This window comes from Suncus etruscus, chromosome 1 (genome assembly GCF_024139225.1).
Source record: "Suncus etruscus isolate mSunEtr1 chromosome 1, mSunEtr1.pri.cur, whole genome shotgun sequence".
NCBI lineage: Eukaryota > Metazoa > Chordata > Mammalia > Eulipotyphla > Soricidae > Suncus > Suncus etruscus.
In genome coordinates, this window is record NC_064848.1 from 124,977,114 (window position 1) to 125,001,681 (window position 24,568).

Genomic DNA, 24,568 nt, shown 5'->3' on the forward strand with positions numbered 1-24,568 from the left:
CAGCTTTCCCTGCTTTTCCCACTTTCCAAGACACCAAGGTGTTCTAATCAAGGCTTTGATTTTGTGCTAAATACTAATCCCAGACAAAAGCACAAAAGGAGATTGTCTTGTACTTCCCCACCTGCTGTTTTCTTTGCTTTCTCTTTATTCAGGCTTTACACTCCAGTCCCCAAGCATCCTTCTGCTCCCCTGGGATTAGCCTCTGATATCGCTCTGAGCCAGGGCTCAGCCTTTCCTTCATCCTCTGCTCCTGAAGGATGCAATTGCTCTCCTCCCTTGACATGCTTGGATAAACTCTTAGGGAATAGTGCAATGAATCTCTTGATTTTAGTCAGATTTCCAGGTCCTCACCCATCTGTTAAAAATTAGTAGGTTGCTTTTGAACGTACAATATTACTGCAGCTCTTAGGACTGGCAAAAATGATAGCAGCATCACGGTTTGGATTATAGACTTTCTCAGCACCCTCATTATACAGCTAATCCACTCTTCAGAATAGTCACTAACCAAATTCTTCTAATAGGATCTAATATTGTCTCATGGAATCAGGTTTTTAAAATCACCTTTAAAGTTAATAATAAGATGGCATTATTAACTATCAAGTCATTTCAACAGCTGTTATAACCTATAAATTGTCACATTTTTGTGTGGCCTGCACTGTTTTTCTCAAAGTAACAAATTCAAGAGGAGGTAATTTTTAAAAGAGCAGGAAAAAGAATTGTGGTAGGCAGTGTTCTTCAACTGTGTACCTCTGCAGGCCAATACCTCTTGTTCCTTCCTGTCCACAGACCAGCAGTTAATATAAGCAAAATTGTAGACCAGTGCTTTTCAACTTTTTAACACCCATTGACTGACACTGCTCTCATTGCTCTCAGTATCCCACCTCCTAGAATTTTGAGTTCCAACTTCCTAGAATTCTTACTGTTGCACATTCCTTTGCCCTAGAGTATAGAGAGAATCCAGTTCATTGCTGTTGAAGAAAATAATTGGTAGAAATTATGGTATGCAACTTCTCACTTCTGAAGTCAAGTGACTACAGCTTCTGTGTTGGGTGCTCTCACTCTCTTTGGGATTACTTTACTAAGGGTGAACTGGCTGCCATGTCATAAAGCATGTATGTGAGATGTTTGTTTTCAGCCCCTAAACTTTGGATTTATTTGTAATCATGAAATTTTCTATAGGTAATCTAGGAATTTATTGATTTGAACACAAAAGAATATTTTGATTTCTATCAGGACATAAATATCAAATCTTCTATGTATACAGCAAATAATTGTCAGATACAAGTGATAGGTTTATATGTTTTTGAATAAAACTTCTCAATATTGAGATTGAATTTGTTTACTTGTGTTTAAGTGTTTTAAAGCATTTTTCATACTGCAACACTGGATGCACTCTATTTAGTATCAGGTTGGTGGAGATTTTACTGAACTCATACCCCTGGCTTTGGAGAGATGAGAAAGAGGTAGGAAGGAAGAGGGGGGGAAAACTGAGAGAACATGAAAGAGGATAGTTAATTTTACGCACCTGTTATGCAGACATTCAGGGTCTTTATCAATAAATTTGTCTCAGATTTGTCTGGAAAGGAGGAGTTTCTGATAGGTGAACTATTTTTTTGTGATAAAAATTAATTGTTCCTTCAATCAAAATACTCCATTAGAAATGGAGAGAGGACTTGAATAAACATCTCTCTGAGGAAGACCAACAGGCTCATCATCACTTATAATTAGGGAAATCCAAATCAAGATGACTCTGAGATACCATCTTACACCAGTGAGGATGGCCCATATCAAAAGTACTGGAAACAATGTATTGGTGGGGTTATGGCAAAAAAAGGAACTCTCATCCTCTGCTGGTAGAAATGTTATTAGGTTCAACTTCTGTGAAAACAGTATGGAGGATTCTTGGTAAACTCAGGTTCCATATGACCTAGCAATTCCACTTTTGGTATCTATTCCCAGGACCAAAAAAAATTCATTCAAAAGAATGTAGCATGCACATAATTATTCATCTTAGCACTCAGTACATTAGTTATAAGTTGGAATCACCCTAGATGCCCAACAACAGATGAATGATCATGATGATGTAGTGCATATTTACAATGGAATACTATGTAGCTCTAAGGAATGATGCAATCATGCAATTTGCTGCAACATGGATGAAACCGGAAGATAACTTGTTAAATGAAGTAAGTCAGAAGAAGGATAAATAAAGGATGATAGCACACATATATAACATTTAGAATAACTACTTGAAGGATTGCAGTGGTTTAAATGGGGTTTGTCTAGAACACTTGGCTCCAGAGTATATCGAGAAGAAGGAAAGAAAGAAATAATAGTGGAGGAGAAAGATAAGAAATAACGAGGAAAACTCAAGGGTACTCAATTGCATTGTTGGTGTTAAGGAAAGACAGAAGTAAATATTCAAGCCATGGATATGCAACCTGAAATCATGAGACCCAAACATAAAAGGTACCTATTATTATGACAGGCCGGATGTGGGTGGGGGTGGAGAGAGGGGTGAGGTATGGGATGTGAGATGGATTCTGGGAACATTAGTGGAGGGAGGTTGACACTGGTAGTTGGTTGGTGTCAAAACATTGGATGTCTAAAACTTAGCTGTGAATAACTTTGCAAATCACAATGCTTTTAGTAAAAGAAAAGTTAAGAATCAACTATTCTAGAGAAATTACAGGAAGGGATATTACTCAATTTTATTTATTTTTGAAGGGCCACACCTCGCTGTACTTAAGAGTTTACTTTTGGGACTCACTCTTGTGGAACCTGGAGGTTTATATGCAGTGGCAGGGATTGAACCCAGGTGGGCCAGATGGTGGTGGTGCTGTCTCTCTGGCCCCTATATTTTTTGTTTTGTTGTTGTTTTTCAAATGTAATCCACCCCCTCTTATTAATACTATTATTATTTTTTTTATTATTGACAATCTCATTTTGGTACTGGAAATCTTCTTAGACATTGAAAAACAGGCAGAAAAATTTAATATCAACAACCTAAAAGTCTGTGTTCGATTAATAAAACTATTGATTTAGTGGGAGGGGATTTCCAGATTATACTAGGTTTCTAAGAGATCCATGTGCTGAGAGGAATAATTTGTTTAGAAATGCATAATTTGTTTAGAAATGCAGTTCCTTCGTCAGTATGAATTTCTATGAAGAACATCTAAAATGTTTGACTGTACAATGATCATAATATGTGATCATGCATATGTATGATCGACATGCACAGAAACAGAGTGGAATGTGTATATTTTATGTAATCTACCTTGGTCAGCTTCATTCCAGGATGATTAAAGAAACCTTAGTACCACTTGCTTGTTTAGTAACCACATATGAAATCTTTTTCCAGAGTGAAACTTGGTTATAAAAACAGCAGGAATTAGATGATCTCACCCTGAATACTACATAATATCTTCCAGACCCAAATTATCTCCAAATCAACTCTGACCATGTTTGAAATACCAGATGTTCCCTACCCTTCTTTTCTTCTTGAAAGCACCTGATATATAATACCCTTTCCTAGATTAGAAGGGTCAACTGAAATGTTGCCAGACTATCTGGTTGCCTGAAATTATAAATATGGAGAAATTGATCCCATTTTCATTTTTTACTCCAACATAATCAAATGATAGAGAGGCATTTGGAAGCATACATTCTGGGGATTTGAGTCAGGTCTGGAGCCTTTGGATAGGGATATTTTAAAAGTCTTATTTGTTTATGACTAGTGTTTTACTATATTTATTTGTTTAGAAGTCTTTGACAGATATTTTAAAACTGTACTGTAGATTTTCAGAAACAGTCCAGAGGACTTATTTTCTTGGATACTAAAAAAGAAATAATAATTTGTTAGATTCTTTTTTTTTAATTTGTTAGAGTCTTGTATTCATGCTTGCCAGAATAAGTTGCTAAAATTATATGCAGTAAAATAGCTTTGGGACTTGTGCACTTACGAAAAACATGTGTTTTTATGCACTGTTACTTTTTGAGGAATATTGTATTAAACTTAAAATAATTACATGCAACAGAGCTGAGTCTTATCCTCTAGAATATACCCCTCTTTCTAAACTATTCCAGGGCTTAAAAAGGGTTAGAATATATGCATTGCATGTAGAAGGCATAATTTCAACCTCTTGGCACTACATAGTTCTTTGAGCACTGCCAGGAACAATCCCCTGACTTCCCATAAAGCATAAAAGGGCTGATGGTATACATGCTTTCCATGTGGGAAGCATTGGTTCAATCCCTGGCAAAACACCTGGTTACCTGAGCGCTGTCAGGGGCTACTTTCCACCAAGAATTGAGCACAGTGTAGCTCCTACACACTTCCAAGTTTGACCTAAAACAAACAAATAAGCCATTCTTGTAAATAACAGTTTAAAAAATTTTTTTATTTTGGGGAGGATGGAATACCCAGCAATGCTTAATAGTATACCTGGTTTTTCACTCAGGAACCACATCTGGCAGTGCTTAGGGGACCATATGGGATGCTGGAGATCAAACTAATGTTGCCCATGTGCAAGGCAAACACTTTACCTGTTGTACTGACTCCAGGATTCTGATTTAATTTTTAAAATTATAATATCTTCATTCTCAATTTATTATTTTCTACTAGTAAATATTGGGCACATGACCATACTGAATAATACCTAAGATGAACTTAATCTGAAGCATGTTTATAGTCATAATGTTAAAACTAAAAGATACCTTGGAGTTGGTCTAGTTCTATTTCCTTATTCTAAGGTAGAGAAGAAAGGAAAGCGACTTAGAAGTATTACTGAAACTTGGTAATGATATTCTTCTGCTAAACACAACAGTTTTGATTTTCCTCAAGTGATTTTTTATATGTTCCCAGTTCTGTTTTTTTTTATTCTTTCACATCTATAGCCATGTCATTCTGTACTCTTTCCTTACTATACACCATAGCTAATTATCACATATTTTTTAAAACAGTCCAAGAATCAAGCTTTCATAGCTTTTTGTTTGATTTTTTGTTTTGTTTTGGGGCCACACCCAGCTATACTCAGGGATTACTCCTGCCTCTGCTCAGGGAACCATATGTAGTGCTGGGGGTGAAGATGGACATCTATAAGGCAAGCACCCTACTTGCTGTACCACACTCCTACCTTAATTATGACTTTTTTTTTTTTTTTTTTTTGCCATACCATGCAGTGCTCAGGGCTTACTTCTGGATCTGCTGCTCAAAAATTACAACTGGTGGGGCTCAAAGAGCCATATGGGGTTTCCAAGGATTGAACCTAGGTTGGCTGTGTGCAAGGCAAAAATCCCTAACTTTTCAACTATTATTCCAACCCTAAGTATGGATTTTAAAGACTATCTTTTCTGTTTGATTGTTGGCTTTAATTGCAGAAGTAGTGAGTATATCATATTGCCAAGACCTCGTTCCACTCATTTACTTTTTTGCTTTCATTGATATGTTCTGTGTTTCCTCAATCTCAATTTGTGTGTGTGTGTGAGAGAGAGAAAGAGAGAGAGAGAGAGAGAAAGTGAGAAAGAGAGAGAGAGATTATTGAGGGGTGCTGTTGCCCCTCCCACCTTGTCTGCATAATTTATCCTGTCTATGGGAATGTTTTTGTTAAACATCAGAAGATGACCCAAGCCATGCTAAATATTTACTCCAGATTTATTTCTTCCTCAATAAAAGAAACAAATAGGGGGTACCCTATTCCCCTGCTAGCCTCCCTGTTGCTTGTTGAGTGCTTTTTGTCTAGTCTTACACTCTGTCTCTGCTGCCATTTATTTGCTTCTGCTTAAGGCATTTCTCTGCTTTGATCATATTTCCTTCACCTGTTTGCTGATTTTGGTGTTGGGCATTTTTTTGATCTTTTGTTAAAAATAGCTTTTTTTTTTTTTTTTTTTTTTTACTTTCCAGATTTGTATTTTTACTCTATAAAGCAACTTGAATTCTAGAATTTATTTCTAGTTTGGCATTCCAGGTAACATGAGGGATAGCTAGTCATTCGGGTCCAGGGGTTCAGAAATGAATATCTACTCTTCTTGGATAATTGCAGAGCTCACTGTGTGGAGGTCTGGCCCAATAGCATGGTGCCACCAACTCAGACCCTGAGTTTTGGTGTAGGTTTTGGTTTTCTGATCTGGCAACCAGAAGGGAATAATATCTCCTTTGAATTTTAAAGGACCAGGGAACTGAAATGATAAGTTTCACTATCATTTATTCAATACCATTTATTCCCACATTGGTGAAAAGGAAAGAGATTAGTTAAAAACAAAACAAAACAAAAAAGTTCATTTGTGTTAAAATTAGGTGTATAATTTTGAGAATTTCATTTCTTTTGAAAATGAGTAATGATGATATGGTAAAGGAGAAAAGCCACTGTGGGTGTAAGTTACTCTTAGGGTGCTGGAGATGAGGGATTTCTCCTGAGCCAACAATAGATTGGCTGATTCTTTGATTATGCCATTAGTTATGAACAAAGAATGTGATAATTTTTTCACAGAAGGAAGGAAGGCAACTTTACAGTTCAGGGCATAGTTTAAGGAACGATTTACAGTTTATTTTAGTTGTAAAACGACAAGTACACAGCTTGGTAAAGGTTACATAATTGAAGAAAAACCTCATGCTCCATTCCTAAAGGATTGGGAAATGGGTGTGTGGTCTGACAGCAAATGCCGACACAGGAAATAATTCACACGTAATTGATCCAGGAAAATTCCACCACAAGTTTTCTATTCCTAACATTAAGGCCAGCCATCAGAATAACCCAGTTGTGGAAATCTGAAACCACAAGCAGCTTCTCCCTGGGACCCCTTTTTTATTGGAAAGAGAAAGACCACCACCCCTAGGATGGAGAACACATAAGATAAGGAACTAATCCAAAGATACTTTCAGTTTTTGATAGAAAAGAACAAGCAAAGAAGAATTATCCTGAATAGAATGAAAATCAGTTTCATTTCCCCCTTCTTAACTTTATAGAAAAGTGTGGAAATACGGAGTAAAACAAAGTATTTGTGTCCCAAGGTGTACTAAGCAAAAGGCAGAAGCCTCTATCTAAAAGATAAAAAGGGTGGCAGATTTTTGCATAGGCACAACAAAAATTGGGGACAATAGAAAAAAAAAAACCTTTGGCCTAAAAACGGTGATTTTATCTATGAAGCATCCTGGCATAAGACCAACTACAGGCTCCAAGTATTCTAATTTGTCTAGCCCCGAAGTCTTTCTTCATGGTCCCAGGAAAAGTTCTCCTCAAATACGGTTGTTGCAGTCAGGCTTCAGTAATTAGAAATCTTGGTTTTTGCACAGATCCTAAGTTGAAGTCAGGGTATCACGAAGTGTCTCTTGATATCATCTCACCATTTTAAATTCCATTCACAAAAGTAGGTTTCAATGTGTTCGAGTCTTAGTTGTTCATTAACTAAGTTTTTCAGCACCTAATTTTATGTTATTCATGGGCCACTGTGAAATCCAAAGTGAGACATTTGATTTCCATTTAATTGGATTGTGTGTTAGATGCTCTAACCCATGCCAGTAAAAAAAAAAACACTGTAATCCAGTGCCCAATTAAAAAAGTGAAATTTCTGAGCTAGTGGCTGAAGTGGTATTGGATGAAAAGGTGAAATATCTGAGCCAGGGGCCGGCAAGATGGTGCTAGAGGTAAAGTGTCTGCCTTGCAAGCGCTAGCCAAGGAAGGACCGAGGTTCAATCCCCCTGCATCCCATATGGTCTCCCCAAGCCAGGTGCAATTTCTGAGCACTTAGCCAGGAATAATCCCTGAGCATCAAACGGGTGTGGCCCGAAAAACCAAAAAAAAAAAAAAATCTGAGCTGGTGATTTGAAAGGGGGTTGGGCGAAGAATGTGGTACTCTGCTCTCATTGTCTATGCATGCTCACAGAGTTTCAAGTAAATTGTAGTCATATACTATCAAAAAGCCGCTTGCTGACTTTCTGGTACCATACACCTTAAAAATATTGATCTTTGATGGACAGATGCTGAAGGCAAAATAATACATTCTCTTCAGGTTATAAAGAATATCTTGCAAAGCCCAATTACTGGTCCAATTTTTTGTTTGTTTGTTTGTTTTTTGGGGGGGCATACCCTGTGGCACTCAGGTATTACTCTTGACTCTACACTCAGAAATCACTCCTGGCTCAGGGAATCATATGGGATGCTAGGAATTGAACCAGTATCCTTCCTGGGTAAGCCGCGTACAAGGCAAACACCCTACTACTGTGCTACCACTGTGGCCCCATGGGCCAATGTTTTAAAGCAATCACAGAAACTTCAGTACCAGAATGAAACATTCCTTCAAATTTGCATGTTCTTTAAGCTTAGTAAGATAGCCTTTTAAGAAATTAGCAAAGGGGCTGGAGTGATAACATAGCAGTAGGGTGTTTGCCTTGCATGCAGCCAACTCAGGCCAGACCCGGTTTTATTCCCAGCATCATACATTGCTCCCCAATCTTGCCAGGAGCAATTTCTGAGCACAGTGCCAGGAGTTACTCCTGAGTGTTGCTGGGTGTGGCCCGAAAACCAAAATAAAGAAAAAAATGTTAAAAAAAAGATATTAGCAGAAACATTAGTAAAAGATTCATACTTCTGTAACCCCCTTCCCCGATGTGTTCTGGTCTGCTAGGAATAACATAAGAAAGTAATAAAATTTGAGCTATGTTTTCACCTTTTTTAAAAGTACAAACTGTGGGTGGGCCTGGAAATAAGAACTGTTATTTCTCCAATGTGGTCAGAATCTATGATTCCCGGATGTACAGAAATACTTTTAATAGTCAGACTGCTTCTCCCATTAGCAACCGTACAGCTCCTGAAGGAATCGGTCTTTTTATGCCAGATCTTAGCTTGTAAGGGCACTGGGCTGATTATTATGCTTATTTCTCCAGGGTAGGGTACACAGCTCAGGAAAGGCACAGTTTCCTGAGATAGCTGGCTTTAATGAGTTTATGCTTTGGAGTTCTCTTGGGCTAGTTTGGGAAGCTGAATTTTTGACAAAAATGTTTCCTAATTTTGTGGGGCCTAAAATGGCCCTTGACCAAGTTATCAAAGAATAAATAATTAGGTCTTGTCCTCAAGTCTGGGAGCTGAGACAGAAAAGGGTGGCATCCCTGCAGTCTCTATGTAAATGTCCCATTTTGCTACAATTAAAGCATCTGACCTGAACTCATAGAGCTGAGTTTGGACCTCTTCCCCATTTACTTAAGGCATGATAAGAAGATGAGAAATAATCTCTAGCCTAATGGAGTCTTTTGCCACACCTCAGACAAAGTCCAGGAGGTTTCCTTGAATGGAGTCCACCTGGTCCGGATAATAGTATCTGTTATGGTTCTCTGTAGTTTGCCTCTATACTCCATAGGTTGCTAAAGGGGTGGTAAAATTGCATGTCCAGTATTTCTACAAGCATGTAGAAATCCCATGACATCTCTCTCCCTAATGGGATATAAAATAGTCTGACAATTTTCATTGGCCTTTTTAAAAGACTAATGTTTTTGTCAGGACCTGTTGTACAAGTCTTTAGCTTGCCTCTGGATAGCATTTGCCAGTTTGCCCAGAAATTTTGCATATGGCTCTGAAGCAGTTTGAAAGATTTTTGTAAAACTATCTTTTTTTTTTCAGTTTTTGGGTCACCCTACAGTGCTAAGGGGTCACTCCTGGCTCCACACTCAGAAATCACTCCTGGCAGGCGTGGGGGACCATATGGGATGCCAGGATTTGTCCTTCTGCATGAAAGGCAAATGCCTTACCTCCATGCTGTCTCTCCGGCCCCTAAAACTACCTTAAATTCAGCATCTACATCAATTTTTTCCCAAATACTTAATATAATTTCTCTGACGATTTGCAAATCATCATGGGGTAAATTTGCCTGCTTGTATGTGTTTGTGAAAGCCCCTTCCCCTATTAACAGCTCATAAGACAACTCTGCATCCTGCCATCCAGAGTGATCTAGGCTAGCGTTTTTTCAACCACTCTGTCACGGCACATTAGTGTGCCATTAGCTATTGTCTGGTGTGCCATAGGGAAAATTCCAATTTTATCCATAACATGTGGCTTCGGCTCACAAATAGACCAATCATTAGGTTTATTATTTCAAAATATTTATTTCATAATGAAATAATTATAAAATAATTTCTTTGTGTTTATTACTATTCAAAAGAATTACTTTATATATAGTCAATATAGACACAGTTAAAATTTTTTAACATTTTCTAATGGTGGTGTGCTTCGTGATTTTTTTTTTCATGAAAAAAGTGTGCCTTTGCACAAAAAGGTTGAAAAACACTGATCTAGGCTATTAAGCTCAGTTTTAGCTCTATCAGAAAACCACATGTTCCACTGTAAAAGTTGGGAAACACTCAGGCAGGTCTTAGCCACAGTATTAAAGTCCAGATGGGTCCATCACCCACCATCATTCCAGGTAGCAAGGAATTCAACACAAAATGGAGAAAGTGGACCATACTCTAAAAATGCTAAAAATGCTTTTTTTTGCTTTTTGGGCCACACCTAGAGATACTCAGGGGGTTACTCCTGGCTATGTGCTCAGATATAGATAGCTTCTGGCTTGGGGGACCATATGGGACACTGGGGGATCGAACCAAGTCGGTCCTTCCTAGACTACTAGACTAGCATGCACAAAGCAAATGCTCTACCACTTGCTCCACTGCTCTTGCCCCGAGCACACTTTCTTAAATCGACCAAGATATTCCATGTTTAAAATGCTTTAGGTTGGGATTTGCTTGTTTTCCTAATGTGAGGAGATGGTTCTGGGTCTGATTCGAATCACACACAGTCTTCGAGGTTGCAGTGGAAGTGGGGAGACATGGAGTTTGTCCCACACTCTATGAAGTGGCGGTGGTGACAGGGTGGGTGGTAACCTTACAGATCTGCTTTCTGACTCAGCATCCGATTGGACTGTCACTATCTCATTTTCAGCATTTGTTTCATCTATTAAATCAACCTCAGTGGCTGGCAACTTCTCTGGTCTAGCGCCAGGGTTGAATTACCAGCCTCGAGGCTTTTGGCTATAGCAGGTACCACTATTGGGAAAGCACTTTCGTTTTAAGAAGTTGGGAGACATTTCAAACTGAAAGACCTAATCTAAGACAAGACTACCCAAAAGACACACCAAATTTTGAAATAAAGATGGCGTTAAATCCCAGGACAATTCTTTCTCTCAACGTCAATGGACTAAATGCACCAGTTAAGAGACACAGAGTGGCTAAATGGATCAAAAAACTCAATCCAACCTTCTGCTGCCTACAAGAAACGCACCTGAATAGTCAGAACAAACATAGACTCAAAATAAAAGGCTGGAGAAAAGTTATCCAAGCAAACAACACCCATAAAAAAGCTGGAGTGGCCATACTAATATCAGATAATGCAAACTTTATACTCAGGAAGGTTGTAAGGGACAAAGATGGACATTTTATATTAATCAAGGGGTACGTAGAGCAGGAAGAATTCACTCTCCTAAACATATATGCACCGAATGAGGGGCCAGCAAAATATTTAATACAACTGTTGACAAATCTGAAAAATAATATCAACAACAACACAATAATTGTGGGGGACCTTAACACGGCTTTGTCAACACTGGACAGGTCAACCAGACTGAAACCCAACAAGAATATACTAGACCTGAGGAGAGAAATGGAAGAAAGAGGCCTAGTGGATATATATAGGACACTCCATCCCCAGAAACCTGGATACACATTCTTCTCCAATGTACATGGGACATTCTCCAGGATAGACTACATGCTGGCACATAAAACATACCTCCATAAGATCAAGAGGATAGAAATTTTGCAGACTACCTTCGCTGACCACAAGGCTCTGAAATTATTTGTGAACTCCAAAGGGACTCAGAAGAAACACTTTAACACCTGGAAGTTAAACAGCCTCATGCTCAATAACCAGTGGGTCCGAGATGAAATCAAGGAGGAAATAAAAAGGTTCCTGGAAACAAATGACAATAAAGACACAAACTCTCAGAACTTATGGGACACAGCAAAAGCAGTACTGAGAGGAAAATTTATAGCTTTGCAAGCACACATCAGGAAGGAAGAAGGAGCTTACCTGAGTAGCTTAATGACACAGCTAATAGAACTAGAAAATGCTCAACAAAAGGACCCAAGAATAGGAAGACAGAAGGAAATAACAAAGCTGAGAGCAGAAATCAACGAAGTGGAAACTCAAAAAACAATCCGAAAGATCAACGAAAGCAGAAGTTGGTTCTTTGAAAAAATAAACAAGATTGATAGACCACTGGCAAACCTAACAAAGAAAGAGAGAGAGAGAAACTTGATAACTCGTATCAGGAATGAAAAAGGAGAGATCACTACTGATATGACAGAGATTCAAAGGGTAATCAGAAACTACTTTGAAAAACTCTACGCCACTAAAAATGAGAACCTGGAAGAAATGGATAAATTCTTGGACTCTTATAATCTTCCACGGTTGAAGGAAGAGGATGTAGCATATCTAAACACCCCCATCACCATTGATGAAATTAAAACAGTAATCAAATGTCTGCCGAAAAACAAAAGCCCAGGTCCAGATGGATTCACTAATGAATTCTATCAAACTTTCCAAGAGGAACTACTGCCAATCTTGGCAAGACTCTTTCATGAAATTGAACAAACAGAAACACTTCCAAATAGCTTTTATGAAGCCAACATCACCTTGATACCTAAACCAGACAGAGACGCTACCAAAAAAGAAAATTACAGACCAATATCACTGATGAATGCAGATGCAAAGATCCTCAACAAAATCCTGGCAAATAGGATTCAATGCCTCGTTAAGAAAATCATCCACTACGATCAAGTAGGTTTCATCCCAGGAATGCAAGGCTGGTTTAACATCCGTAAATCTATCAACATAATACACAACATCAATAACAAGAAAAATAAAAACCACATGATCATATCAATAGATGCAGAGAAAGCATTTGGTAAGGTCCAACACCCATTCTTGATCAAAACTCTCAGCAAGATGGGAATGGAGGGAACCTTTCTCAATATAGTGAAGGCCATCTACCACAAGCCAGTGGCAAATATTATCCTCAATGGAGAAAAACTGAAAGCCTTCCCTCTAAATTCTGGCACAAGACAAGGCTGTCCTCTCTCACCACTCCTATTCAACATAGCACTGGAAGTACTTGCTATAGCGATTAGGCAAGAAAAGGATATCAAGGGAATCCAGATAGGAAAGGAAGAAGTCAAGCTCTCACTGTTTGCAGATGACATGATACTCTACTTAGAAAACCCTAAAGACTCTATCAAAAAGCTTCTAGAAACAATAGACTCATATAGCAAGGTGGCAGGCTACAAAATTAACACACAAAAATCAATGGCCTTTCTATATACCAATAGTAATAAGGATGAAATGGACATTAAGAAAACAACCCCATTCACAATAGTACCACACAAACTCAAATATCTTGGAATCAACTTGACTAAATATGTGAAGGACCTATACAAAGAAAACTATAAAACTCTGCTCCAAGAAATAAGAGAGGACACACGGAAATGGAAACACATACCCTGCTCATGGATTGGCAGGATTAACATCATCAAAATGTCAATACTCCCCAAGGCATTATACAGATTTAATGCCATCCCTCTAAAGATACCCATGACATTCTTCAAAGAAGTGGATCAGACACTTTTGAAATTCATTTGGAACAATAAACACCCTCGAATAGCTAAAGCAATCATTGGGAAAAAGAATATGGGAGGAATTACTTTTCCCAACTTTAAACTGTACTACAAAGCAACAGTTATCAAAACAGCATGGTATTGGAATAAGGATAGGTCCTCAGATCAGTGGAATAGGCTTGAATACTCAGAAAATGTTCCCCAAAGATACAACCATCTAATTTTTGATAAAGGAGCAGGAAATCCTAAATGGAGCAGGGAAAGCCTCTTCAACAAGTGGTGTTGGCACAATTGGATAGCCACTTGCAAAAAATTAAACTTAGACCCCCAGCTAACATCATGTACAAAGGTAAAATCCAAATGGATTAAAGACCTCGATATCAGCCCCCAAACCATAAGATATATAGGCACATAGGCAAAACACTCCAGGACATTACAGGCATCTTCAAGGAGGAAACTGCACTCTCCAAGCAAGTGAAAGCAGAGATTAACAGATGGGAATATATTAAGCTGAGAAGCTTCTGCACCTCAAAGGAAATAGTGCCCAGGATACAAGAGCCACCCACTGAGTGGGAGAAACTATTCACCCAATACCCATCAGATAAGGGGCTAATCTCCAAAATATACAAGGCACTGACAGAACTTTACAAGAAAAGAACATCTAACCCCATCAAAAAATGGGGAGAAGAAATGAACAGACACTTTGACAAAGAAGAAATACGCATGGCCAAAAGACACATGAAAAAATGTTCCACATCACTAATCATCAGGGAGATGCAAATCAAAACAACGATGAGATACCACCTCACACCCCAGAGAATGGCACACATCACAAAGAATGAGAATAAACAGTGTTGGCGGGGATGTGGAGAGAAAGGAACTCTTATCCACTGCTGGTGGGAATGCTGTCTAGTTCAACCTTTATGGAAAGCGATATGGAGATTCCTCCAAAAACTGGAAATCGAGCTCCCATACGATCCAGCTATACCACTCCTAGGAATATACCCTAGGAACACAAAAATACAATACAAAAACCCCTTCCTTACACCTATATTCATTGCAGCTCTATTTACCATAGCAAGACTCTGGAAACAACCAAGATGCCCTTCAACAGACGAATGGCTAAAGAAACTGTGGTACATATACACAATGGAATATTATGCAGCTGTCAGGAGAGATGAAGTCATGAAATTTTCCTATACATGGATGTACATGGAATCTATTATGCTGAGTGAAATAAGTCAGAGAGAGAGAGAAAAACGCAGAATGGTCTCACTCATCTATGGGTTTTAAGAAAAATGAAAGACACCCTTGTAATAATAATTTTCAGACACAAAAGAGAAAAGAGCTGGAAGTTCCAGCTCACCTCAGGAAGCTCACCACAAAGAGTGATGAGTTTAGTTAGAGAAATAACTACATTTTGAACTGTCCTAATATTGAGAATGTATGAGGGAAATGTAGAGCCTGTTTAGGGTACAGGCGGGGGTTGGGTGGGGAGGAGGGAGATTTGGGACTTGGGTGATGGGAATGTTGCACTGGTGATGGGTGGTGTTCCTTTTATGACTGAAACCCAAACACAATCATGTATGTAATCAAGGTGTTTAAATAAAAAAAAAATTAAAAAAAAAAAAAGAAGTTGGGAGACATTTCAGCAATAGTAATGGGATGTTTCAGAGACAGTTGAAAGCTTTTCAGAAACAGTTGGCATGGTTTCAGAAGCTTGACCTGAGCTTTTTGCATTGTATGGTACATATAAACTATTATGCCAATAAGAATCACTACCAGAATAGCCAATATATAAATAACAACATCAGTATTTTTATCTTGATGGTTGGAATTAAGAGGGTAGCGATATACATGAAGAGAAGCCAGGGCCCCTTAACCCAAAGCCAAGCCATTGTCATAACTTGGAATCAAATAGGAGGTAAATTAAAAATTCAAAGCAGAAATTGACCACTTGAGGAGCCACTAGATCTCACTAGTCATAGATGGGGCACCAGGTAAAGCAGAAGCCTCATGCCCCAATCCCAAGGGATTGGGAAATGGGTGTGCAGTCTGATAGCAAATGCTGACACAGGAAACAATCCACACAAAGTTGAAGGGGACGGTACAGATCCAGGAAAATTCCACCAGTCTTTCCTCTCCTAGCACTAAGGCCAACAGGCAGAATAGCCCAAATGTGGAAAACTGAAACCAGAAGCAGCTTCTCTCTGAGACCCCTGATCTTTATTGGGAAGAGAAAGACCACCCCATAGGGTAGAAAGCAGGTAAGGTAAGGAACCAATCCAGAGTTATTTCCTGTCCTTGATTGACACGCAGAAGCAAAAAATTATCCTGAATGGAATGCCACTGGAAAAAAAAATCTTGTCAGACTTGAACTCTTTATTTTAGCACTATCAGGTAATGAATTTGTATCTACTGATGTGCTACTTAAAATATTGAATAATGCATTTACCATTAATTTGACAATGGGCTTATACTAAATCAGTTGATCTCTTTAACTATGTTGTTTATAAATTGGTGAGCTTATGTAGATGTTTTATTTTTAAATATGCACCTCCTTTCTCATTGGCTTATCTTTCAGTATGTTCCCAAGAACTATTACTTAATATTGGGAAAAATGATTTTCTGTAATAAAGACAACAATACAATCCCTACACCTCATTCAAAGTATCAGATCGTGGAGCTGGGAGCTAGTTTAGTGGTTACAGTGCATGCTGGCCTGGTGTCTGTTCAGGTACCACAGAAGTTTTTCTGAGCTTTGCCTAAGCAGCTTGGCCCTTGCATTGAACTGATGGCTTGATTATATTGTTGCTGGATTGATGGGTGGGTGGGCCTTGGCCGTGAATCTTTTGAACAGTGCTTGGATACACACACCCTGAAAGAACACAGGCTTCATAACTACACTGCTCTCAACTCAGATCACTACTGTTACCAAGATTTGGGTGTTAAAACAAATTCCATAACTTCTCTGAATTTTATGCATAATAATTTTATGTTGACTAATTTTGCTTTATCACCATTTTCTGATATACTCTAAAAATTTCAGTGAGATAACTGCTCCCCTCTTCTTAGCAGTCAATAAAAATGTTTGCTCTTGCTCTTATCTATTAAAATAGTAAAATGATGATTAATGATATCGATATTACCTTAGAACTCCTGAAACATTCACGTACTGTTTGTTTACTGCAAAATAAATTATTTGGGCTTGGCTTTCTTTCTGAGTTGTAGCTCTCAGATTGCTCCCTGTATCTATTAATATATAGAACATGCAGTGACCAAAGAGAGAAAGACATAGATTTTTGTAACTTAAAAGTATTTCTATTCTTCTATGCAGTTATATCCTGGTACTTAATATAAAAACTAAGAGCCATAACACCAGTGTGTTATGTATGTACTTGGAGTCATCATATACGTAGAGTATATCATCCTTGAATAAATAATCACATTCAGAATTATGATTTGTTTGAAAAGTATTAATAGGAGTGAAAGGTAAATGAAACTGGAAGAGTTAACTAATTGAATTTTTAATTTTAAAGAGATATGTAATAATTCAACTCTTTCTTTTCTTTAACAGATGGGCTTAGGCCATGAGCAAGGATATGGAGCTCCGTGTTTTAAATGCAAAGAAAAATGTGAAGGATTTGAACTACACTTTTGGAGGTAATGTTTGGAAAGTTACAGCCCTCTTTAATAGTTCTATTCTTCATCATGCTTTAGAGGAAATAGGTTCTTTTAAGTTCTCTTATATGGTTACTAAATTGTTGTTATTGTCTTTGCTAAAGCAATAACTTAAAAAAAGCCATCCTGTCTTCCTGTCATTAAGTTGACTGCTTGCTAGTCCATATTAATGTCCTTTAGAATTGTATGATCTATCTGCCATTCTTCATTTTTCTCTAGGTCTGGAAACTGTCTTTTTTTTCTAAATAGCAATTGATATTTGTGTTATTCTAGGACTGTCCAGTAAATAATTATCTCCTCCTATAAAAGCTGTGTGTATGTGTACAAACAGAATAAGTATGATATTAGAATGACTGGTTAGGGACCACAGAGATAGATAGCTCAGCAGTTTGAGTTCATGCTTTATAAACAAGAGGCCCAGTTCAAGCCCCAGCAGCACTTGGTCTCCTGAATAGCACCAGGAGCCACCCCCAAAGCACCTAGCTTGGATTATACTCTGACTACCTCTGGGTGTGGTTCAATCACATAAACAGAAGGAATTACTAACTGAACATTCTTATCCTAGTTTTCAGGAAATGAACATGAATATAAGTCTCAAAAGCTTTAAACTTTGAAGCTCTTGAACTAAAAATATTAACATTAACAGTAAAAGGAGCTGGAGAGAACAGGGGATTAGGCACTTATCTTTTATGAGGCCAACCAAACTCGATCCTGGAACCACATGGTTCTCTAGCAGCACCTGGAATGATTCCCAGCACCATTGGAGATATTCCCTAAAAACAAACAACCTAGTAACAACAATAATAATACATGTTTGATGATACATTTGAAATAGAGAACAAATAAAATTTAGTGGAGTAATTTTATTTACACCTTTTTTTGTTTGTTTTTGGGCCATACCTGACAGTGCTCAGAGGTTACTCCTGGCTTTGTGTCCAGAAATCACTCCTGACAGGCTCAGGGGACCATATATTGTCGGGGATCAAACCCGGATCTGTCCCAGATCGGCTGCATACAAGGCAAAAGCCCTACCACTGTGCTATTATTCCGGCCCCTAATTTTAGAGTTATATTGTTAACATCTTAGAATTATATTGTGTGTCATATAAACCTAAAATCGGTATTTTAATCCTGTACTTATAAAGAAAGTAAATAATTGATCTTAGCCATTCACTATCATAATGGTATTTTGAGAGATGATCTGAATTAGAAATAGAAACTTATTTCTAGAAGAAAAAACTAAATAGGATCAACTATGTGGTATTATGACAGCTGCCTTGTTAGAATTAACCTCTTTTGAGAACACTTGCGTATTATATCCATAACTCTAAGGAAATAATTTCATAATTCCCTAGAATAGCCTTTTGGCCAGAATCTTCATGTTCTAGTAAATCAACAAAATGACCAATACAGAGTGAAAGAGGTACAGCATCTGCTAAATGTGCTCTGGACTCATCTCCTGGAAATTGTGGAATTGTTCTTTTGCCCACATATAATTAATTTTAATAGAAGGTGATAGATATGGCTGCTATAAAGGGATTGGGCACTGTTGGAGGAGTGCCCCACAAATGGCATCATGATTTGAGTCTACTGTTCTTCTTAGTATGGAGTTGCCATTTTAGTATGGAGTTGCCATTTTAGTATGGAGTTGCCATTATTGCAAATTACTGAAGGGTGTGGTTCCCACCAAGAGCATTGATTTTCATATTCAGCATATTAAGCACTGTAAGAGCCGAGATAGCCTCTAGAAACTATCTTGGAGGTTAGATGTGTAGCATAAAGTGTATGAACAAAATTGGGATGTTAGGTTAGTTTATTTTGTCTGTTTACTTCTGGACTTTCTAGGCAATCACAGTGCTCAGGAGGGCCTATTTAGGGCCTATCAGGCTGATTTTACAGCGCAAGGGCCTGAATATGTGGTACTGCTCTCTCAGGGCTCTGCAGTATGGGGGATTCCCTGGGCAAACCCCTGGGGTGCTGAAAGGCTCCTGGGCTGCAGCAGGTGGTGCTTGGGTGAGGAGAGAACTTTAGGACTGCACCTGCTTTGAAACCATGTAGTACTGAGAATCAATCTTCCTCCCTGGTCTGGTATACTAGACATACTCCCTAACTGCTGTACTACCTCCAATCTTCGAGTTCTTTTAAAAGTAATTTAATTTTGTAAATTTTAGGAAGTGAGGACAGTTGCAGCAGAAAACTCATCCCTCCAAGAAATAACAATACAGCATTTAATTTCTTGGTAAACAGAATTTCCAGGGACTTTTGAAATGTGCTATCTATTCAAGAAACATGGCAGTCTGGTCAGTGTGTCTGCCACTAGCCACAATAGTTCTATAGTCTCCCTGCTGTGCTTAGGCCTTTCCTCTGTATTCAGAGCAGGTTTAGTAGAGAGCACAACATTGCCCTCTACTGGGCACACTGTTACTTCACTGTCTTAACATTCTCTGTACAATTTCTATACAAATGCCAGAAATTGATCATGAAGTTTTATTTATACTGTATTTTGGTTGTAGTTCTGCTCAAGGATCAATTCTTGTGGTGCATAGGGGATCATATAGAGTACTGGGGATTGAACCTGGGTTGGCTGTTTACAAGGCCAGTGTTTTGTCTGCTCTACTTGTTTCCACCTCCTATTGAGATGTTTAAAGTTCATTTCTAAATGATCATCTTTTCTCCAAAGCAGACTATTATTTTATGGTAAATTGCATTTGATCTGTATTATTTCTCTATTAGATCATTTTAATGGTATAATTTCAGCCAACTACCTGAAAATCTAGGGCATAACATTCATGTATTTCATTTTAGTGTTGCCCCACAAAATCATTTACACCACCCAGGCATAGTCTGAGTTCTGTTAGAGAATGTGAAAGAACACAACCTTGGCACAGTCTCCCAGATAGCTGAGGATTGTATAGGCGGTCCAGTTTGTATTCCTTAGTTGTGCAGTTATCTTCCTGCCATTCCAGACATTCTTTTGGAATTCTTGGTGAGTCCCTGACTTTCCAACACCCCATGAAGCTCATAGATTGATGAATTGCCCCTCTGGATAAGCTCGTTTTGAGTACAGTTTGAAATAAAATATTCCTGGTTGGTGGTCTTCAGTGCACAGAACTGCCATGGTCAAAGTAGACATTGGTCTACTCAGCCACCTCTGCCTCCATTTTCATCTTGATTTATAAGACATTAATGGTTCTGAGGCATGGTACAATAATCAGTTATATCATTCTTATTTTTTTCCTGTCTCGCTATGTATACAACAGCAAGAATGGGTTTTGAAGATGGATAGGTACCTCAGGGCTGAGATATAGAGGTAGTACAGTAGGTAGGGAACTTACAAACAAACCAGTGAAGGATGAGGTTCAATTATTGTTACCCTATATTGCCCCCTAAACATCACCAGTAGTGATCCCTGAGCACAGACCTAGAAGTAAACTCTAAGCACTACTGGGTGTGGTAAAACAAACAAATAAAAACAGTTCTTGTGTTTGGTTGATGCATGTTTGCTTGGGAAGACCTAGCATCAACATACTACAACACATCTTTCTATGCTTAAAATCTTTTTTGGGGGGAGGCACTTCTGGCGGTGCTCAGGGTTTACTCCTGGCTTTGCACTCCGAGGCAGGCTTGGGGGACCATATGAGATGCTGGGGATCGAACTCAGATCTATCCCGCCTCAGTCACATGCAAGGCAAATGCCCTGCCACTGTGCTATTGCTCCAGCCCCACTATGCTTCAAATCTTAACTCAAATGACATCTCTAAGAAGTCTTAACTCAAACAAAATTATTCATTTTGGATATTGCTTGACCCAAAGCTTGCCAAAATCTTTTTTATTATATCACCTAACTGGCAAAACAGAAGCTAGAATTCATGTTTGTACTCTTTTTGGGTTGATGCTATAGGGGGACATTTTGCATTGCACAGTGATAACTCCAGGTGGTGATCAGGGGACCCTATGGGGATTTGCTCTCACTTGCAAAGCATGTAATCCTGCTTTGAGTCATCTTCCTGCCCTTTCTCCAAGTTAGCTTATACTTTCACACTTGTTAAGAGTGAACTTCGTACTGGACTGGACTAGACCAGATTCCTCATTATGTTTTTTTCTTATGGATGTCTTTTTAGAAAATGGTGATCCTTTAAATGTCATTCTCCTTCTTCAATGAGCCAGTCACTATAAGGTTATAAGGTCAGAGGAAAATAAAAGGTTCTGAATACTGGATATTTACCCAAGAAGAATGACTATCTTCTGGGCATATTTTCAGTTAATATTTAGACATAACAAATGCTCATAAAATTCAAGCTTTCAGGGAGTTTTATAGCCAATTACTTAATCTTGAAAATATGTTAACAGGATTAGAACAATAAGTCATATTGCTTCTGAACAATAGAATTAATTTTAGCTTTTCTTCTACTAGTTTTGCTACTTTTTTTTTTTACAAGAAAAGTGTTACTTCAATATAGCATGCTATTTGTTCAGTTTTTTATTGGTTTAGAGCTGGCCAAATACTGGTCTCCCACACAAATGGATTAAGGCTGCATTGAATTTTATAATGAAAGCCCTCACTGAAGTCCATATATGTTTATGCCTGTTGTATAAAAGGTAGCCTCTAAATCTTTAAGGCAGTATCTTGCTGTAAGCATCCCAAAGCACTTCAGTTACTACTAATTGCCTTGGAAAATATAATAGTTTGTATAAGGAGGGATTTTTTTTTGGGGGGGGGCACACCCGATGGTGCTCAGGGGTTTCTCCTGGCTGTCTGCTCAGAAATAGCTCCTGGCAGGCACAGGGGACCATATGGGACACCGGGATTCGAACCAACCACCTTTGGTTCTGATCGGCTGCTTGCAAGGCAAACGCCACTGTGCTGTCTCTCCGGGCCCATAAGGAGGGATTTAAGACAATTTTTTTCTTGAGTGGGTGATGAAGAACTTTCTTCACTTCAAAACGTAAATCTATCATCTTCTGGGTTTTTTTGTTTGTTTGGTTGGTTTTGGTTTTTGGGCCACACCCGGTGATGCTCAGGTGTAACTATGCATTTAGAAATTGCTCCTGGCTTGGGGGACCATATGGGACACCAGGGAATTGAACCACGATCCGTCCTGATTCAGCTGCATGCAGGGCAAATGTCCTACTGCTGCGCCACTGCTCCAACCCTTAAACTTATCATCTTCTGAAACAATACTTACAAGGAGGGAATTTGGATACTCTCTTTTATGAATTAACTCAAGAACACCTTAGTAAAGTTTAGTTTAAGCATACTTTTTTGTTTCTGTTAATTAAAATTTTAAATTTCTGCACAGTAGTGAAATCACAGCGATAGAGCGTTTGCCTTGCATGCAGCTGACCCAGGACAGATGTCGATTTGATACCCAGTCTCTCAGATGGCCCCCCAAGCCAGGAGCGATTTCTGAACGAATAGCCAGGAGTAACCCCTGAGTGTCACTGAGTCTGGCCCCCAAACAAAAATCAAACAAGCAAACAAATTTAAATTTCTTTAGGCACTGTGATTTAGAGTGTTAATAATACAGTTAGTTCAGACATGTCAATATTCCAACATCAATTCCACCACCAATGTAATATACCCTCCACCATTGTCACCAGTTTTCCAAACTTCCTGAAGCCTGTGCCTTGGCAGGTATAAATAATTTACTTAATATTGTTTGGTGCAACTAAATGGTAATAGAATTATTTTAAAAAATCATTAAAATAAAATTTGTGAAAATTGTCATATCTCACAACTGGGGTAGTTATGTCATTGTCCGAAGGTCTACTGAGCTGTTTTTTTGCTAATTGAAACATTCTGTTTTTTGTTTTTGTTTTTTGAGTGTATATGGCTTCTGTGATAATTTAACATCTATTTTCGTGTGTTCCTACTGGAAAGTCAGTATTAAAATTGTAGGTGTATCACATGGCCACGACTTTGAGGATCTGTGGAGCTGGACTTAAGAGCTCATATAGTTTGTGGGTGTGGGTCTCGGGACATCTGGAGGGATGTACAGGAAAGACTCCCTGCCTGGCTCCTAGGAATTCCTTGGTGATGTCAGTCACAAAACCAGTTTATGGTAGCTAGGAATCTCTGGAGTTTTGGGTGAAATGAGTCTCTGCAAAGATTAGTGGAAAAGTGGTGAAACTGGGCCATTGGCCTGTGGCTGCACTTGTAGGGTCGGTCTACCCAGGGCTTCAGCAGGGGTGGGGAGGATTTACCCATGCCCCCCATTTCAAAAGGCAGGCACCAAGTGTTACCAGTGCGATCAGCTGTAAGGCTGGTATGTCCATGAGTGAGTTTTTGCTGCTAGTTGTATATATTTTTCATTAGTCATGCATAATAGTCATATTTGTGTTAGTGGTTTATGTTAAAAATGAGAAATTGATTAGAATCATCACTATATAAGACAACATTTAGTAAGAATTATAGCTGTCAGAGAAAAAACACAAAATATTCTAAAGAAATACGTGTCCATTTTATGTATCTTGAAACAGTTTGGGGTTGTCATACACAATGCACAGCTTTGGACTGTGATTACGATTCTACACTACTGAAGTTAAAAAGAGAAAACTAGATTAGTGATGTTTGAGAAGGGGTTAGAGAGTTAAGGAGTGAAAAAGAGCTTTGTAGGGGTGTGGGAAAGGGGAGAATACAAAATAAACATTCTGTGTACGGAAAACATAACATAAGAATAAGGGATATTCTGAATACATGAAATACATGAAGTACGCGCGGGGGCGTAAGCCCCCGCGCGGTTCTGTAGTTTTTGGATGCCTAGGGAGGAATTTCTCACCCCCTCCCCCCAAGGCCCGATTAACCAGGCGTGGCCCTGAAGACCCGCCTGGTGTAGGGGGAATCATGCTCTCCTGGACAAAGTGGTCAGCCCAGGGTCCTATGGCTAGCTGTCCTGCCCAGAGCCCCCATCATACCAGTCAAAAGCCCACGAAATCCTGGCATGTGGAGTGTTCTGGTCCCAGCCGAGCCTCTGTGGTTTTTGGATGCCTAGGAAGGATTTCTCACCCCCTCCCCCCAGGGCCCGATTAACCAGGCGTGGCCCTGAAGACCCGCCTGGTGTGGGGGAATCTTGTTCCCCTGGACTAAGTGGTCAGCCCAGGGGTCCTATGGCTAGCTGTCCTGCCCAGAGCCCCCAACATACCAGGCAAACACACCAAGAAATCCTGGCATTCGGAGTGTTCTGGGCCCAGCCAAGGCTCTGCAGTTTTTGGATGCCTAGGGAGGAATTTCTCACCC

General features: G+C 38.9%; 2 protein-coding genes across 2 annotated transcripts in view; both read left to right on the plus strand.

Moving 5' to 3' along the window:
• MET (MET proto-oncogene, receptor tyrosine kinase) overlaps positions 1–24,568 on the plus strand; it is an 811,679-nt gene that overhangs the window by 201,265 nt on the left and 585,846 nt on the right. The gene's annotated exons all lie outside the window — the stretch shown is intronic.
• Positions 1–24,568, plus strand: part of TES (testin LIM domain protein) — a 55,344-nt gene that overhangs the window by 10,594 nt on the left and 20,182 nt on the right. Inside the window, exon 2 of the mRNA XM_049771046.1 lies at positions 17,229–17,314. Within this exon, the coding sequence (XP_049627003.1) occupies positions 17,229–17,314 (86 nt within the window). The remainder of the gene's footprint in view (positions 1–17,228; positions 17,315–24,568) is intronic.